Genomic DNA, 20,192 nt, shown 5'->3' on the forward strand with positions numbered 1-20,192 from the left:
AGGATCATATGGTTCTTCTCTTTTTTTTTTTATTAATGTGATGTATCACATTGATTGATTTGCAGATGTTGAACCAGCCCTGCATCCCAGGAATGAATCCCACTTGATCATGGTGAATAATTCTTTTTATATGCTGTTGAATTCTATTTGCTAGTATCTTATTGAGAATTTTTGCCTCCATATTCATCAGGGATATTGCATTCAAGGCTTTTAAATCAACACTTACCATTCATCTTTCATTCTCTCCTTAACTCTGGTTTTTAATTCCAAAGAGACTTTTCTTTATGTCTTCTTTAAAAAATTTTTTTTAATGTTTATTTATTCTTGAGAGAAGGAGAGACACAGAGCATGAGAAGAGAGACATAGAGAGAGAAGGAAACACATAATCCACAGCAGGCTCCAGGCTCGAGCTGTCTGCACAGAGCCTGACGTGGGGCTCGAACTCACGAACTGCAAAATCATGACCTGAGCTGAAGTCGGATGCTTAACCGACTGAGCCACCCAGGCGTCCCTAGGTCTCCTTTTTATATATGAAAATTCTCAAGTTGAATGCCAAGCATATATCTTCCTGTTTAGTGTTTCCTTCAAATTGACATTGGCTTTTCAATTTCTCCTTAGTATCAATGAGACTGATCACACAGGCTTACAGTTTTGGAGTATTTGCAACTTTCCTTGGCCTGTACCTCACATTAATTTCACACACCCAGGTATTTATTTTTCAGTGACCCACTGTTTTCATTTTTATAGCTGTTACCTCTTTCCAGAACTTACTGATTCACATCTAGGTCATTCATAATATCCTGTCTGGTTCTTTTTGCTTTCACAAAATTTTACCTCCACCACACAGTCCATTCTGCATATTAGAGTTGTTGGCTTATCATCCACTTCCCTTTATATTTCCAGTTTGAAGCAAAATATTGGCGGAGTTTTCATTCTTCCTCCATGCAGTGGTGTTATGATTACCAAGAAGCTGATCCCTGTGGGGGTGGGTCCTGATTTGACTTAACCGTTGACATTCCTGTTAAATGGAGGACAAAGTATCCTACTTGATGCAATCATCATATATTTCTTGTTTCTCTGATTTTGCTACTTGAACCACCAAATTTGAGTCCTGTCATCTTTTAATGTGTCTTCCCAATCAAATTTACAGTATCCTTCATCTTGCCTTCTGTGCAAGTCATACTGTTATGACTAGGCTGCTCCACCTTTCTTTCATTGGTATAATTTTTTTCCAGTGCAGTCATACTTTATGCAGGGCTTAGGTTCTGAAGCAAGTTCTTAAGGCAACTGTCTTATATAGTAAAAATTGTGAGCCATGAAGGAATGGTCCTTACTATTTAAATTTGTTTTCTTTCTTTGATTTTTTTCCTCATTTCTTATTTCCTTTAATTGAACAGATGTAGTTTAATTTGTGTAAGTTAATATGAGTACAGTGGAACTCTTGTTAAGTTTTGAAATGACCTTCTGCCTCTTCTATTGACAAATTTATATCCCATCCATTTAGTCCCTGGACTGAACTCATCTTGTGTACTGGGGATCCCCAAGCCTACCCCCACGTTTGGAGATTCACTAGAAGCATTCATGGGATTTAGCATATAGTTTTACTCATGGCTAAGATTTATTGCAATGACCCAGTAGGAATATACTGTAAAGCCAGATCATAAAGGGAAAAGGCACAGGCAGAGTCTGCAGAAACCCATGAGTAGATTTCCTTAGGCTCTTTCCCTCGCATGAAGTGTCACACAGAGCACACTCTTCTCTCAGTAATGAACTTGCAGCCACACACATGATGTTTCTGTACAAAGAAGCCCGTTAGAAATTTGGTACCCAAGGTTTTTATTGGGGACTTGTAGGCATTTTCTGCATCACATGTAAGAAAATTGCAGATTTACAGAAGAAAAGCAGGTGTTGAGCATAAACAAAATTGTTTCCACAGTCTAGGCACAGTGAACCACCCTTGTTCACTATTGACTGGGGACACTCTGAGAACCCGAGTTCCCACATGCCAGCCAAGGGCCAGTCTTACAAGCAGACTTTCTAAGCCTGGTGGTTTCCAGCCTGCTGGGTTTACACTTTTTGCACACCTCTTAGTTGGAAGCTTTTTATAATGTACTCTTCGGTGCTCTGACATTGACTTTTCATGTTGGTCCATCCAGGGGACCTGGAACTGTATGTTATTTTATACGCATGTGTACTAAATGTTTTTGAAATGAATCAAGTTCATATATATATACCACTTTATAACAATCAGTACATTGTTTTGTGAGTTAAAAGAAGTATTTGTTTTCTGCTTCTTCATTAATATTGAAGATGTTGAGGAAAGGAGCTGTTTTCTAGAATTTCATTTGTAGCTTTTCCTAGTACGTTTTAAAATAACCAATAAATGTACAGTAAATGTCCAATAAATGTTGTTTACTGATAACTGTTGTCACTTTTTAGAATTCTTCATCACAGAACTATAGTTGTTGGGTGATTATGAGAAGGTAAAGGATGAACTTCAGTAATTGAGAAACATTGTTGTCTTAGGTGCATTTTATGCAAAGATAACTCATTTGGTCTGTATTGAGTTATGTACATTTTGAAGATATGAATGAAGGGAATATAATTAATTTAAATGGATTGGGTAGATTTAATTTTAATGGCCTGTAGAAAAACTATGTACTTCACAAAAAATCTGAAAACACGATGACTACAACAGTGGAATTTGGGTTAGAAGATCAGGATCAAAGGAAAAGTAGATACTTTTTTTCTCTTTTTTTCCTCTCCCTGTGAACTGCACACTGCTCTTTGCTATTCAGTGTTTCCATAAACTTTGCCTAGAAGTTTTCAGATACAAAGCATCTTATCTAAAAATACCATCAAAACTGTGCTCTCTGGATCTTGGAGATTATCATTTTTTATACAACCAGCTCTTTCCAATGATTTCATGTCTGAGAATTAGAATTTTGCTACTCAAATTTGCTTATTATTATTTGGCACATTTCATATACTCTTTTTGAAAAAGTTTATTTATTTTGAGAGAGAGAGAGAGAGTGGGTGAGGGGCAGAGAGAGAGGGAGAGAGGCAGAATCTCAAGCAGGCTCTGAACTGCCTGAACTGAAGGGCACAGGTAACCCTTTTAATATGTCATAGGGAATGTTCTCCAGAAGCTGACTTCAAGGCTTTACATTTGTATAAGTTTCAAATATATATTAAACAATTGGGCAACACTATAGTCTCATAGAGCTAACTAGATTTAAATTTTTGTTAATGTTTATTTATTTTTGGGAAAGAGGGAGACAGAGTGCAAGTGGGGGGGCGTGGGCAGAGAGAGAGAGGGAGACACAGAATCTGGAACAAGCTCCAGACTCTGAGCTGTCAGCACAGAGCCCGATGTGGGGCTCGAACCCACGAACTGTGAGATCATGACCTGAGCCGAAGTCGGACACTTAACCAACTGAGCCACCCAGGCGCCGCAGAGCTAACTAGATTTAAAGTTTTGTGAATTATTTCTGCTGGACCTGATGGATGCTACCAAACTGTCAGGAGACATGTTGACTTTATTAATATGGTTTTCTAATTTATTAGTGAAGTAACACATATAGAGAAATCAAAAAGTAAACCACTAAGTAGTCAAAATAGATGCACACACTAAGCCTTGTGTATCCTTCACAAAAAACCTCTAAAGCAATAATATAATATGCTAATGTCAGCAGAATTTACTTTTTATGCAATAAAAAACTTTTCTGTCCAAAAGTGTCACTGACATTTGAATACCTGAACATGTTTGTAAAACCATAGAAAGGGATGATGGCTACACGGTGAAGGCTATCTCATCAATTTCCTGTGGAAAACAGGATACACTTTTGACTTTGTCTTTCAGTTTATGTTAGTTATTCCTTCTTTTAAAAAAATAGCCCAATTTTCAAAATACTTTGAAAGGCAAGACTCAAAAAAGGAGTGCTTTTAAAAGTTGTACATTAAGTCTCACATTACCTCTCATAAAATGTTTTTGAACTTTAAAAGGAAATAAAGGCCATGACAGTTTTAAAAAAAGACACAATAGCTGAGCTTTTAGTGCATAAAATATTTATTGACACCATTACCAAATAAAAGGTTTCCATCTCTGAGTGGTCAGCTGCCTAAGCATAGATAGATAGGATTTACTTAGCTATGTAAACTTGACAGAGTTGCTCAGTTAAATTCACCTTTGTGTCTGACTGTATCACGAGAACTTGCTTTCTACAGGTTACTTTTATATAAAGGCAACCTCAGTTAAGTGTAAGATGTGGGGCCAAAAAAGCCTCTTTGATTTTAAGTTGCATCACTAGACATGCTGCCCAGATCCTGGGTCATATAGTCCTTTGTATGCTGTCTTCTGTCCTCCATTAAGAGAGATCTGACAGATGGGTATGCATCTGTAGAGAACAACCAGGATAGCAAAAGAGCCTAAATCACATCAGACAAGGAGAGAATGATTTGTCTTGTAGAAGAGAAAACAAAGAGAAGAAGGGACTCTTGCCTTCAGGAACTTGAAGGCCTGTGTGTATAAGAGAAATTAAAACTACAGAAGAGGACAGAGCTGGAGTTGATGGCAGGTGGTCATAGAGCAACGTGTCTCAATTTGGCAGAAGGGAGAGTGTCAGTTCTGTGGAAATGGCATCTAGATTTGCTACTATCTTATAATGGCACCTGCTCTTACTGCACGTGTCCGAGCAGAGGCTCTTTGAATGTGTGTTTGATGTGAATAGAGGAGTTTAGCATATCCTTCATGTCCCTTCCTTGGAAAAAGTTAGCATGTTTCTGGCTGTGCCATTGAAAGTATTGTTTGTCTTTAAGGTGTCTGTTAGCCACTGTGAGCCTTGGTTTCTTCAGTTTATTAATACTTGGTGATTGCAGATATCATTGGTATAATGTACTGTCCTGCATCTTATTTCATTCTATGCTCTTACAGTTTCTGTGAGGTCCCAGGGCAGAGATTATTATCCCCAAGGTCAGGAGACCGTGGCTCTGCTCCGTGACAGGGAATGATTCACTCTAAGTGGTACAGTCAGAGTTTGGGTAACACCTCGCTTTTTGATTTCTAGTTCAGCATTTCTCCCGCTTGGGAATACTTTACTGAGGTTCCTTTCAGCTTGACATATTTAGGGCACTAATTATTTGTAATGAAAAACAGATTTAACTTTTCACATCAATCCTTTTAAGTTATTTAACTTCCTGGGCATAATATTATGAATGCTGTTCAGTTAAAGAGACAGGGGTTTGTAAAAGTCTGTGTTTTCTCTGTCTGCTTTCCCATCTGAAGATGGGAATCTACGGGTCGAGATTATTCGATAATATGGAGGAGGAGATACAAGCAGATATACTAGAATGGTGTGTGTGTGTGTGTGTGTGTGTGTGTGTGTGTGTGTGAGCACAAAACAAGAATTTTAAACAGAATCTTTTCGAAAATCAACAGAAAAGAAACCCACACCCTTTGCTTAGAAACTATAAATCACGTTTCCTAGTACAATCCTTGCTGATTTCTGAAAGTATGTCTCTTTGGTTTAAATCTGACCACAGTGTGCTGTCAGAACTGATCACTTGAGCAAACTTCTGGTTTTTAGACACTGAAGGCAGGGCATTTGGCCTAACTTCAGTTAAAAACAATCACAGAAAAAAAAATTGCTTGTCCTTTGGATCCAAAAATATGATGACATTGTATACTCCAAAGATATCCATACCTTAAATCTTAGTGCTTGAAACTACGTTCTTTGAAAAACCTTGTTGAAAGACAGGCAGGGAAGTGTATTTTCTTTACTAAATAAATCCTACAGCATACTGTGACTTCTTGTTAAGGACATTACTGCTGTATTTTTTGGAACTGACTGTACTTCACTGCGTTAAATTTTACCTTATGTTAGATAAGATTCTATTGGTTATATTTTGCCATGTTCTGGAGACAAATCTGGCTGATTAGCCTTGCCCTGATGGCCTGTTATGTATTGAGTGAAAAATTCCTCAGACATTCAGAATAATTGAAAGAGAAAAATAGAGTAACATTGTAGATTTTTTTCCCTGTGAAAATTAACTATCCGAATATTAAGTAAGCCCTGCTACCCAATTTAACACAGAACATACTTATTTTTAAGGAAAGAGAATTTGTATTGGTTACCTGCTGCCAACTTTTTCTGTTACCTACAAGTTAGGGTTTTCTCCTACTGAGCTGAATCCTTTTTGTAATTTCCTTTGTTCTTTACTGGGTGGGAAGACATCAGCTGTGACTTCTATTTAATACTAATCTTTCCTCTGGAAAAAGGGACAGATCTAAAGTGGCACGTTCTCTAGATCACTTCAAAAGTGATGTCAGTAGCATTTAGCAGAGGCTAGAACCTGCCAAATTCCTACACAGTGATAATCTTCATTTACTATAAAGTGGCAAAGTCATAAACAACTGTATTGAAGTGTGAATGTTTTCATTTTTGCGTGAGGGTTTCTTCCCCTTCCCCACCTTCTCTAACTTTTTTTCTGTAACTGGCTTAGGAAGTCTGTGCAAATTAAACAGAGTTTGGGGCTGAGATAGTTTTTACTGCAAGATGAGAACATTTACTTCACTAGAGGGCCCCAGGCATGCGGAAGACTGTTCTCAGTAGGACAGTAACCCATACACTTCATTTTCATGAAAATTCAAATAAAAGATGATGGTATTTGGAAGACTAGTTTTGATGGAAAAAAATACACTTTGGCTGCAAAGGTTAGTTAGATGCTGAAACATGATACTTAAGAGGAGTATCTTCTTTATTTGTTGGACTTTAAAAATGTTCAATTTATTACCTCAGGGTTCAGTATCAAATTAAAAATAGATAAATGGAGACTTTAATAGTAGCCATCTGTCTGGAGAGTTTTTATTTGGTTTCTCTGGAGAGAAGAAAGATGGCTTAGATTATCTTTGAATGTCTCTTTTAGATATTTCATGAGGAGAATGCTGTGGTCAGGGGAGCAAGATAAAAGTCATGTGAGCAGATAATCTAACAGCTTTAGTGAAGTGTTGAAGACAGGGATAGGGGAATGAGGAAATGACCAGGCACTTGAAAGTTGGGGAAAACAGGTAGCCTGCAAAGATTGCATAGGAACGTAAAAGTCATTTGGGTAAGGGTGTCTAGAATAAAGTAAATGGAAAGTGGGTCTATTAATGAACAAAAAAAATGATTTCGACTATGAATATGTAAGCAACCATAGTAACATCACTGCCTGTGATAGTGTTGTTATGAGAATATAAGTAATAGTGAATCAATATATAAGTTTGGATCTATTGAAAGTATCATGTTTCATCAAAATTTTAATATAAAATTAAATTGTGCTTGTCCCTTAAGCTGGAATGTAGTGTGAGAAGATTATGGGCAACCAGAGAGTGCATATATTTAACGGACTGGAAGTGAGTCAGTAATACTGAATAATTGGATGTATTTGGAGCCAAAGGGCCTGGGAAAAACACTGAAATATATGAAGAACAGACAATGCCCCTGGTAAAATGTGCTTACTATAATAAGTTACAGAGCAATCTTTGTTATGTTTCACATCTTTGGGAAAGAATTCCAAATATCAACCACATCTAATATATATTGTTCTTAATACTAGGTGACAAATGTATGACTTAGAAGGGCCATTGACTGGTTTCTGTAAGTAGTTATATCCTCTCAAACTGAGATATGTCACAGACAGAGCCATTGGTGTTTCCCTAAATAAACTTAGCTGGATTTTGTGGATTTCAACAGTAGTTGTGTTACTGGTGGGAGAGTCTGTTGTGTGAATGGAGGTCTTGGTCCTTGGATTCTCCACAAGAAGATTTACATGGGGATCCCTGCCCCTCAAAAAGACAGTCAGAAGGAAAGTAGCAAACACAAAGCAGTTTATTAAAGGGAAAGTACACTCCTAAATCAAAGTGGGTGAGCAGGCAGATTCCCCTGAGGTAGAATGGCCCCTAGGTTGTTTTGGGATTGGATATTTTTGGGTCTCTGTGGGCTGGGAGGAGCTGTGAGGTACAGTGGCATGGTCTCTAATGGAGGCTGCTTCTTTTCGTTTGGGAGACGCCCCCTACAGGTTGGGAGGAGGAGGAGTTTGAACCTACAAGATTTGTATATGAACCCACAAAGCAGCCTTTCTCCATGGGGGTGGGGAGGCTGTACCTGCAATGCAAAGGCATTATAATGAGTCTAGGGGTTACCCAGCGGCGGAGGTGAAGAGAAGAACTTATGCTCTGCACCTGTGGCTCTTGATTTGCCAGTCCCAAGGTTTTGGAAGCCACAAGGTGAGACTGTTGTGCCTCCGGGCATTTAACATGTTGCTTATTTTTCACCATCCTTGCCTCCAGCTCAGGTCTGTACCATTCCCCTTGTTGGATTTGGGACTCTGCCTCTGGGTGTTCCTTCCACTGCTCCTGTCCAGCTTCTACCTAACAGATGTAGGTTGTTAATTTTGGTCTTGAGAAAAATATTTTTTTCAAGCATCTAATGGCATTGCCACTTGTTCTGCTTAATTTAGCTGTTTGTCAATATAGTTTTGTTACTGTAGCTAGGGAGGAACCTGGCAAGGAGAATTTATACCCAAGTATTTAAAATTATTTGCCCTGTTTAAAGAAAGGTGGGTTGATGTCCTCTTTGAGGAGAGGTGTAGAAGGTCCTTTCTATCTATCCTAGCAGTGTTTCTGGATATTTCTGATGTTACCTGTTGGGCAGTGAGGGTTCCGGGTTGAGGGTAGGAACGTAGTACAATTTTTAAGTACCTGCCAAAAGAGATCTTCTCAGCATGAGTTTATTTAGTGGGAAGTTACAGATTCCCATAGCTTCACACCTAAACATGAGATATAAATAGTAGGTGTTTATACTCCTAACTTCTTCTTTTAGCCAATTATAATATTGAAAATTAAATTCCTCCTCAGTGAGGTCTGGCATTTCATTAGCAAGATTTTTAAATGATTATTGAGAATCCTTGGGCATTTAAGAAAACAGGAATTGTTTGAGAAGCATGGCAGTGAATGTATATGATAGTAGTAGAAACAGGTAAACTGTATTTTTTCTGGACAATATTTGCTGAAATCTTGAAATATTGGTTTTTTCAGTGCATGTAGCAGACATTTATATATGATAGTTTTTGTGGGTAACTTGACCTCTATAGATGGCTTCCTGGTCGCATGTTAGTATATGATTGGGCCAGTGCAGTCTGTCTGATCTCACTACCCATTATTTTCTCAGTTGCTCCTTCTGTTCTAGTCCCATGGCCTTTTTGCTGTTCTTTGAACAAACCTAATTTGTCTTTAACCCAGGGCCTTTCTCTTTGCCTTTTATTTGCTGTTCCTTCTGTCTGGGAGCACTCTTTGGTTCTTCACTGGCTCATGCCTTCCTTCTTCTTCCTCTTTTTTTTTTTTTAAGTTTATTTATTTTGAGAGAGAGAGAGTGAGAGAGAGCAAGTGAGCATGTGCACATGTGCGTGAGCTGGGGAAGGGCAGAGAGAGAGAGAATCCCAAGTGAGCTCTGTGCTGTCAGTGCAGAACATGACACGGGGCTCGAACCATGAGCTCATGACCTAAGCCAAAATCAAGAGTCAGATGCTTAACCGACTGAGCCACCCAGGTGCCCCTGGCGCCTTCCTTCCTTAGAGCTCTTTTCAGATCACCTTGTCAGAGAGGCTATGCCTGACCATGTCATCTGAGACTGTTCATCTCCCCTCACTCTGCTTCCTGCTACTCTTCTTTAGTTGTACTCACAGGACTTATCTTTATCTGAGGTTATATTCTATACTTGTTTGTTCTGAAGTGCTGCGATGCCAGGCCTCATCTATCCTGTTCACTAAAAGATTCCCAGTGCCTTAAGCTGTACCAGGCACATGGTAAGAACTCAATAAATTATGTTGAGTGAATGCATGATTGTCCAAATATACCATGAAAATACATATCTTATTAGGCTGGTTGTGCTTTATTTTATTAAATAAGATTTTGGAAATGTAGAATATGTTTATCCCCACCCCAAGTCTGCAAAGGTGAATTGGCATTCTTACATTTGTGTTACTTGGTGTTAGGGATCTGAAGTGCTAATCACTCATTCCTTCTTTCTTCTCCCCTGGATTCCAATTGAATATAGACACACAGTGAGTTGGATAGAGATTGATATATGTATTATTAAACTGAGCAGTGCCTGATAATCTACAATGTGGGGGCTTCGGAGAAGCTTGGTTTAAAGGAACTTGGGTTCAAGAATGTCCAATAGATTACACACTTCTTTGGCAGTTACCTTCCTCCCTCCAACTGAGTGTTGAGTGGTTTTGACCAGAAGGGCTTATGGCATGAAACACAAAGCAGAGGGCCCACTGTCCTCAGCAAGCCATCAGCAGTCTATGAAAAGACAAAATGGGGCACTTGGGTGGCTCAGTTGTTTAAGCGTCCAATTCTTGATTTTGACTTGGGCATGATCCCAGGGCCATGGGATTGAGACCCGTGTTGGGCTCTGTACTGAATGTGGAGCCTGCTTAAGATTCTCTCTCTTTCTCCCTCTGGCCTTCTCCCCCACTCATGCGCTCTCTTTCTCTCTAAAATAATTTTTTAAAAAAAGACAGAATGGAACTTGTTTTATTCACCTACTAGTTAAAAATGTGAAAATGTGGCTCAATGGATGTTAGATTCTACTGGCTACATTAGCAAGTCCTCCTCATATGGAAATGATTCAGTAAACAGGTGGAGAGACAAATTGAAAGGATTGCTCCAGCTCCACCCCCTCAACTGGGAACCAAGCAGTATCACCCTCTTCAGTGGAAAAAAGGGGACGGGTTGCAATTATGGTTATCCCCTGAGTAATTGCAGTTGCAACACATATATTGAAATATACCTACAAACAAATAATTTTAACCAGAAAAGAGCTATCAACACAGGATGTTTCTGAGAGTTGCTTGCAGTTGTGAGTCATCTAGACATCTGCCAGATAAAATATTAGGCTCTATTTGTATGTGTGTTTAAGGGAAAGAATGGATGTTAATCCAGCATCTATTCAACACCTGTCAATAAGAAAGGTATATACTTATGAAATAATATCATATCCTACCCTTGATATGTTTAGTATGACTAATACTGACTTCAAGTGCAAACTCAGGAGCTTTTTATATTTCAGGTTCGTGGGAGTAAGGGAGAAGTTCTATACATTTTGGATGCTACCAATCCACGACACTCCAACTGGCTTCGCTTTGTTCATGAGGCACCATCTCAGGAGCAGAAGAACTTGGCTGCCATTCAAGTGAGCTTATTTGCTTCTTATTTGTACTATGTATGCTCTGTGAGGGGAATGAACTAATTTCTAACTGCACTCCCTGTTTTAGATTTATTTCCCAATGACTTGCTTCAAATAACAGTAACTATCTCATAAAGCAGAGAAGTCTCATCTAGTCAGCATATGCAGGAAAGGGCAAGTCTAGTTGTAAATTGACACCAGATCACTCACTTTATGGGAATTTTTGAGGGAACGAATTACATAGTCTGATATTGTCCTTGGCAGATCTTGTTTTCAAGTACTTTTAATTCATTCAGTGGATATTGATAGTTTCCTTAGTTTGTTGGTTGTTTGGCTCATAGTAGGATATTCTGTGTTATTGTTTGGGAAAAGCTTCATGGAGAAAATTTACTTGGGTATATCCCCATGACTGGACTTTGAGCTTCTTGAGTGAGGATAGTGTATTACTCAGAATTTTCCAGAGAAATAGAACCAATAGGGTCTCTATGTCTATGTCTATGTGTATATGTGTGTGTGTGTGTGTGTGTGTGTGTGTGTGTGTACACACACACACACACACACATATATATATATGTATATATATATTAGAGAGAGATGGTGGGGGGTAGAGAGACAGAGACAGAGACACACAGAGAGATTTATTATAAGGTATTGGCTCGTATGATTATGGAGGCTGGCAAATCCAAAATCTGCAGAGCTCAAAATCCCACTTTGAGTCTAGAGGCCATAGAACAAGGAAGCTGCTATAGAATTTGAATTTGAGAACCATCAGGCTGCCATAGAATCAAGAAGAACCAGTGTCCCACTTCACATGCCGTTAGGCTGGAAGAGCAGATATTACAGTGTGAAGGTCATAAAGCAGGAGAATTCTCTTATTTGGGGGAGGATCACCTTGTAGTTCAATTCAGGCCTTCAACTGATTGGATCAGGCTTACCCACATGTGGAGGGCGATTTGCTTCACTCAAGTCCATTTACTTAAATGTTAATTTCATGCCAAAACATCCTCACAGAAACACCCTGAATGATGTTTAAACAACTATTTGGGAATCCTGTGGCTCATTTAACAAAATTAACCATCCCAAGTGGGAACCGTATTTTATTGAATTCTGTCTGTATCCCTGTATCCTAGTATAGTGCTGCATGTAATGTTAGGCTCTGATACAAACTATGAGTTGAACTTAGGTGATTCCACAGTAGAAACTCAGCCAAGAAGAGAAAAAGTTAAGGCAGTAAGTTCTTAGAGGAGTTCTCTAATTAAAACTCACTGATTGGATGATTAACAGAACAAAAAAACATTACATTCTATTGGGGAATTGACTCATTTCATGGGAAAACCCAGCTCATGGATCCTAAACTACAGAAGAAGCAGCAAAACAATGGTTAGCAGAAGTAAGAGAAGGGAAAATAATAAGGGAACTAGTATTTCTTTAAGTATTTACCATGTGTGCTGTTCTAGAAGCTTCATATACATCATGTATTTATTCATAAGAACTGTGAAAGTTTAATAATTTGCTGAGGGTTATCTAATTTCACTCAATTCTGAGTGTAATACCATTGGTCACAAGAGGGAAAATACATAGAATTAGGTTTTAAAGTAACCAGAAAGATAGTCATCTAGACTATTCCACTTCCTGGTATTTTTAGCTAACCAAATCTTTTCAGTACACATAAGTATTAGATATAACCAATGTGATTACTGTCTTTTTTTTTTTTTTTTTTTTTTTGGTATGGATCAATGAGAGATGCCTCTTACCGACAGGCTAGGGTGGGATGAAAAATAAGATCCTCCAGCAGTTAGAGATATTCAACCCACTTTTTAGATTATTCATGACATGCTTTTGATCCAACAACAGATTTAAACTGATCTCTTTAAATGTGTAGACATTAAGTTATTTCAAGTATTTTGTTTTATTTTTTGTGGTTTCTGGAGGCAGTCATCTCATAGCAGCTTTGGTTACCTCACAATTTTCATTTCCAGACTCAGTTTAAGTGCTTCCTTGTGAATGTTACCAATATCAAAAAGCCCATGAAATTTACTTTAGGCAAAACCATTGTTTTGTTTTATTATTGTGTTTTAGATAGTATTATTGTATTTATTTATTTATCTATTTATTTTAAGTTTATTTCTTTATTTTGAGAGAGAGTGGGGGAGGGGCAGAGAGAGAGGGAGAGAGAGAATCCCAAGCAGGCTCCACACTGTCAGCACGGTGCCTGACATGGGGGCTCAATGTCACAAACCATGGGATAGGGCCTGAACCAAAATCAAGAGTCAGATGCTTAACCAAAAGAGCCACCCAGGTGCCCCAAGGAGGTTATTCTATTTAAAATAGATTCTTTCCTCCTTATGCTTAAATAATGATTTTAACCTTTGCTCAGATGACACCTTTTGTTTGAGAATTTCTTCTTATTGGCTGTTATTTCTGTAGCATCAGTAGCTCTCTCCATTTGCCTGAATTTCCAGGGTGTGCTCAGTTTTGAGTTTTGTCTCAGACTCCTTCAGATAATCCTTGTTTAAGTATTTCCTCTAACTGTACATTTTGCTTGTAATGACCCCTTTAGGTAATGGAGTACTATGTCAGTATTTGTTCTCTATGCCCTAGTTATTTATTTCATTACATGGTGGCCACCTGCATATCTGTCTTTCTTAGTAACCGTGGTTGCTTAGACTTACAAAATTTTCATGTTCATTCTGTACATTCATTGTAGAGCTTTTTCTCTATATTAACCATCTTTCTTTACTTGAAAGACAATAGGAATCCACAAAACATTATTGTTGCAACTTTGATACTCTAAGAAATTATTATTTGGTTGAAGAGGAGGTGAAGTGGGGGTAGGATTAGAATAGGATTCATAAACTAACTAGAGGCTCTGTGAAGTTTCATACTTGAATTTAATTAGAATCTGTTCAGAGGCCACTGTGAGTATCTTTGGGTGCACAAGTGATGACAGTGCCTTTAATTCCTTTTAATGTTGTTTTGGCCTTTACTTAGATGGGGGTTTAGTGCACTGTTACCATGTTTCTTGCCATGGAGCACAGTATGGATCTTTGTTAGCTCCCTTGATGGAACCTCTTTTCACTTGAACAGTAGCTGGAGTAGCAGATTGTTCAGGGTTCAAAATCACATCTGAGCTGGGGGCAGAGGACATAATGCTTGGGTCGCAAGGCTGACAGTGATGTCAGCCTTCTAATTCGTTGGGATAATCTCCTGAGGGTTGCATTCCAGAAACATTGAGTTGGTAGGAGAAGATCATAATGTTTCCTGCATAACATTATGAATCACTTACATTCCAAATTGTATCTGAAATTTGGGGTATTCAGGAAATTTTTTATTTGAGCTGTATGTCCCAGGAGTGGAGTAAATGAGAAACATTTGTGGCTATGTGGCTTGCTTGGTGGAAAACGTCAATACTTGGTCCAATTTTTTTGGACTAGGGATTAAGAATTTGAGGTCTGTTTTGGCAGTGGATTGAAACTCCTTTTTGGAGACTTAGTTTACTTGTAGTTTTGCAATTTATTTGATTTTGGAAAATTTGCTTTGGAAATGATTTAAATATATGAATTATTGAAGGATCTCTTCAGCAAAAAATTCTTCCCACATGCACACATTTTAGAATAATTAGTTGAACTGTATGTCCAGACTTATGAAAAATATTTCCAACTGAACCAGACAATTCAAAGTGTGAAAGATGTGGCTTAAAATGAACCAAAAGAATTTTTAGGCTCCATAAAAAAAAATGGGTGATTCTTATTAAGTATTAATTTTGTTACACCAAAGGAAAAAATGTAATATTTGAAAAAAAGATTTGACCTACTCAGTGTTTTGCAGGCTTTAAACATTTTCTGATCTTTTCATAGAAAACTATTTAAGTACAGGATTATGCATTTAAAGTTGAGACTTTGAATTCTTGGGACATTTCAGAGAGAGTGCTACATCTCATGTTCTTAAGGACATATTTCCAGGCATCGCTTCCCTGGGACTTTTTGCAATATATTATCAACATAAATGAAAAGGTGTCTTGGTGTTATAAGAAAAAGGAGCATATGGAAAAACATTTGGGTTTTGATATACCTCATAAGGGATGTCACATTGTGGAGATGGTCTAAATAAGTTGAGAGAGCACTAGGTATTGAGCCAAACTTGTGACGTCAACACAGGTTGGTCCCAATTCTGATGTCAGTTTAGTTGTCCCATTACCAGGAGAGCTATTCTATTACATGTTCTTTTCTGTCCTTCCTCTGCCTTGTTTGAGGATGGACAGACACTCTTACTTTATCCTGGAGTCTTCTGGTGACACATGATATTTCAAAATGGCAGAGCTGGGGATCAAATGTAGATTTCCTAAGAGTGAAGCAATTAGAATATTTTTAAAGCATGGATAAGACTTTATCCATTGTCATCCAGACACTTATCAAATAGTGTTGATGTAGCATTCGTATAGCAGGTACAATTATAGCAACCAAGCAACCAAAAAATAAAAAAAAATATATCAAAAAGATTTTTCATTTCTACACCAAATTAGTTTTCTCTAATTTAGTTTCTTCTCTATTTCTGTTTCTTCTTATCAGATTTATATAAGTGGCATTTTTATAATATTTTCCAGAATCTGTTACAGAATATTAAGGTACAACTGTCTAATGATTTTCTTCAGTAATACCATAAAAATATCAGTTAAATAATATGCAAATCTTTTAAGGGATTATCTTACAGCAAAGTACATATTTGCCTTTCATGAGGTAAAAGTTTAAATAAAGTACAATTACAAGTACAATTACAAGCAGTTGGTCCTCTGAAGTTTTAAATTCTAGCTCTGCTGTGGCCACATATTCCTGTAGGGAGCAGAGGAATTGTTATATTGTTTGTCAACTTATTATTCTAAGTAAGAGTATAATTTATTGACAAGTCAAATGAGTATTTATAGAAATATCCTTAAGTGATGCATAGCGATAACCTTGAAATATATGTTAATCCTTAGTAATGATGATGAAGATGGCAGCTAACACTTACTGAACACTTACTATGTGCCAGTAAGTGCTTCTGTGTATTATAACCCTGATCCTTACCCTGACCCTATGAGGAAGGTGCTATAATTGTCACCAACCTTTGTAAGCTGAGGATGTTGATACACAGACTCTAAGTAACTTGCCTGAGACCACACAGCCAAGAAATACTGGCTAGGAATTGAACCCAGGTGACCTGTCTTCTCTTCCCACCCTCTGGACCTCTGTGCTCTAAAACCTTAGAGTTGAGATAATTTATAAAGGAGTAAATTCAGATTTTGAGAACGTTCCATGTTTCTGAACTTGCTACCTAGATATTTTGAAACTGCTGAACATTTGCAAAATTGTTTGTTTATTTATATAAAGTTTTTATTTAAATTCTAGTTCCATTTATGGTAAAAATGGTTTCAGGTATAGAATTTAGTGATTAGTCACTTACATATAACACCCAGTGCTCATCACAACCAGTGCCGTCCCCAATACCCATCACTTATTTAGCCCATCCCCCAACCTAACACCTTGCAGCAGCCCTGTTTGTTTTGTATAGCTAAGAGTCTCTTATGGTTTGCTTTTCTTTTTTTCTCCCTTCCCTATGTTCAGTTTAAAAATATAGATATTTTAAAGTTATTTACATCATATATTCCTTTATCTTTTTTAAGTTCTCAAGCTATCCTGAATTCAAGCATTGCACCTTCTTTTCCGTTACATAAAGGTCATGCTTAGGTAATATCTGTCCTTGCCTCTTCTCTCCTTTGGTTCCTTTCTCCCCAGCTGCTAGCTAATGTGTTAAAAGTGTGTTACAGTTAACATTTAAATCTCTTGATATTAATAATAGTAAAATTCTAGGATCTGAGCATGGCAGGTTGAGTATAGGGGAACATTTTGAGTAGGTGGGACTTCCTGGGCTTTTGAAGCAAGACACCATACAGGTAATTAATTTCTTCTACTATCTCCATTGAAGACTACTCCCACTTGCCAGTGTCCATGTCTCATCCAGCAACAAAACAGACCGTTGTGGCACCTTTGACTATGAGGATTCTGTGAATCACTTTTATTAGAGAATTTCTTTTGAATAATTTTTCAGAATGATTTTCATCTAGCTTGTCTTATCTGTATCTGTTTGTGATTGCATTAGTTATCTATTGTTATGTAACAAATTTGCCTCAGATTTAACAGTTTGAAACAACGAACATTCATTACTTCATACATGTTCTGAGGATCAGGAATTTAGGAGCAACTTAACTTGGGTGGTCCTGGAGTTGTAGCTCAAGGACTGCCATGAAGTTGTGATCAAGCATTAATTATCTGGGGCTGTTTGAAATCTCCAAAGACTTGATTAGGGGTGGGGATTCTACTTCCAGGATCACTCACATGGCTTCTTTACCATGTAAACATTCCCGGGGGTTCCTTATGACATGGCAGTTTGTTTCTCTGAGAGTGATGCGAGAATGAGAGAGAGAGAGAGAGAGAGAGAGAAGGAGAGAGGTGGGGGGAGGGGGAAGAGACAAGCAATCTTTTATAACCAAGGTTTGGGTTATGACATACTTGGGTTTTATAACCCAAGTATAATCTTTTATAATCAAGGTTTGGGAATGACATACTGTACCATTATTGCTGTGGAATGCTACTAGTCACATAGACACAGACCAACCCTGGTATAGTGGAGGAGGGGACTACACAAGGGTAGTGAATTCCAGGAGGTGGGTCATCATTGGGGGCCATCTTTAAAGCTGGCTCTGGCAATGGTCAATGAGGAAAATTTGCTTTAGAGCACAACAGGGAAAGGTTAAAGTTCATGGACAAAACAAGGACTTGATACAGACTCAGAGGAATGCAGAACCAGCCCAGTTTGATATTATTAAGAAAGGCAATTAAGGCAGTAGATTCCTGGCTCTGACCCTTGCTGGCTGAGCAGTTCACTTAATGCATTCATTCACCTGATAGCTCTCGAGGATCTGCTGTGTGCCAGGGCCTGTCCGGAATGCTGGAGATACTGTAGTTAAAAAGACGAGCTAGTTACTGTCTCCATAGTGGTCAAAATAATCTTTGAACTCTTCCTTTTTGTGAATTAATGATAACAATACCACCTCATTAGATTTTGTGAAGATTAAATTAAACAAGGGTAACATATGCCAAACACCTGGCCCCTATGTGTGCCAATATAAGTTAGCAACTATTTTCATGATCACAGCTCTGCCAGGTTTATAGTTTTTGTCTTTATCGTTTTGTTTCTATAGAAAACAGAGCAAAATCTACTTCATTTCTTCTAACATCTTCTCGATGTAGCAAGTATAAATTCCAAGCATGTAGAAGACTCTTTAGTAAGTATTCACCACTCAGGGAACAACCTGCTATGTGGAATGACTAAATCCTAGCGGGCCTGCTCTCAACTATGCAGCGGCAGCCTGGTTGCCTGCTCCTGAGTGTCCTGGTTGCTGGATGCACAGGGAAGCATGCGTCTGCCCAGGCCAGTTGAGTACTGCTTGCTGTGACTCTGTATTGGCTGTAGCTGTGTGGCTTGTCTTCCCTTTGGAAAGATAACTAGGACTTTGTAAATGTGAGAAATGTCCTGTGGGGAAGGTGTCCTGTTGTACTGTGCAGAGACCTTTATCAGATACAGTGATTTGGACAACCTTTAGAGATAGGTTTAAGATCATTTTGATTGTGCTAAGACACTTTTCAGCTTTTTAAAAGAAGCAGGTTTTGTGCAGGCCGATTGTCTCTTAGCACATCGACATTCTGCCTGCTTTCAGGTATCTTTCAGAATGGGGAATGCTGGATGTTCGTAGGTATTGTCTCTAGAAATCATTTAAAAGGCTCCTGTGCTTTCGTAATTTGTAACCCAGCAAGGTCCACCTCTGTGGCATTAACCAAAGGGAAGCTAGAGGGCCAAAGAATGCTTGTTTCCTAATTGATTTGGGGCCTTTGTTAATAGGATTGGTGATAGTGTATCTATGAAGGAGAACTTAAAATAGGAATTCTGTGAAATTATTCTTCTGGGAGGAAAAGCGTTGAGTCTTATATTTAAACTTAATTTAAATTTATTACTAATTTAAAAGTAAATTCTATTTAATTTAATTTAATCTAGAATTTTTAAAATTTAAAAGCAAATTATTTAATTTAAAAATTTCCCAATACCTCCAGAATAGAAATCCAAACTGCCTAATATGTCCATGGGCTCACTTGGAGAAATCATTTACTGATACATGTGTTTCTGTCACTGGACTGAGATTGTCAAGAACAATCTGTATTGGTTATGTTTGTGTTCCCGCTGCCCACGTGGCCTGGATGTATCTAGTCGGGGCTCAGCGAGCGCTCAGTGACCTGGCCTCACTGCTCCTTCCACTGCTCTTTCTTTCCTGATGTATACCTAGTTGGTTGTGCCTTGTCAGTTTGGAAGAAAGCTTATGTCTGTTTCCTTTGAAATAACAGAAAGCAAATGCTTCCACTTGAACTCTGGTCTGCTGTTTATGTGTATGTGAGTATTTGGTCTGGCAAGGTGTTACATTTTTACTCTGTGAGTGCTGAGTATGTACTGGTATGTGTGTATACATTTCAGTCTACTGTGTGAGTATTTTATCTCTTAGATGACTGTGTGGCCAACAGCACCTTGTTGTTAAGTCAGAGATTTTTTTTTTTTTTTTTTTTTTTTTTATAGATATTACTACAGATAGTCTTAAGTTTAGATACTCCGTTGATTAACAACCCAGCAAGCAGTCCACTCTGGACTAACTCAGAAACCTAGGCTATGGAATAGGGAAGTGACAGAGGTTCGTGGGAAAGATGATATTTGCTGTGAGCTGGTTCTTTGAAATTATACTTAACAAATGTAATAATCAAAGATTAGGATTTGAAAATTAATCAGCACTGTATTAAATACACTGGAACTGTGCTTTATAATTACAAGGTTTAAGAAGAGATGTGGTAGAAACTAAAAAGAAGTTTAAAATATTGTAGTTGC

At 38.0% G+C, this 20,192-nt stretch overlaps 1 protein-coding gene across 5 annotated transcripts in view; it reads left to right on the top strand.

The window, feature by feature from the left end:
- Nucleotides 1–20,192, top strand: part of PRDM5 (PR/SET domain 5) — a 209,377-nt gene that overhangs the window by 61,256 nt on the left and 127,929 nt on the right. For all 5 annotated transcript variants that reach the window (XR_005790181.1, XM_040474755.1, XM_040474762.1 and 2 more), the window contains exon 3: nt 11,115–11,237. Coding sequence is in view for 4 of the 5 variants with exons in the window: in XM_040474755.1 (XP_040330689.1) it covers nt 11,115–11,237 (123 nt within the window). In the remaining variant the exon portion in view is untranslated. The remainder of the gene's footprint in view (nt 1–11,114; nt 11,238–20,192) is intronic.

The sequence above is a fragment of the Herpailurus yagouaroundi genome, unplaced genomic scaffold (genome assembly GCF_014898765.1).
Source record: "Herpailurus yagouaroundi ecotype Mexico unplaced genomic scaffold, PumYag 28, whole genome shotgun sequence".
NCBI classification, from domain to species: Eukaryota; Metazoa; Chordata; class Mammalia; order Carnivora; family Felidae; genus Herpailurus; species Herpailurus yagouaroundi.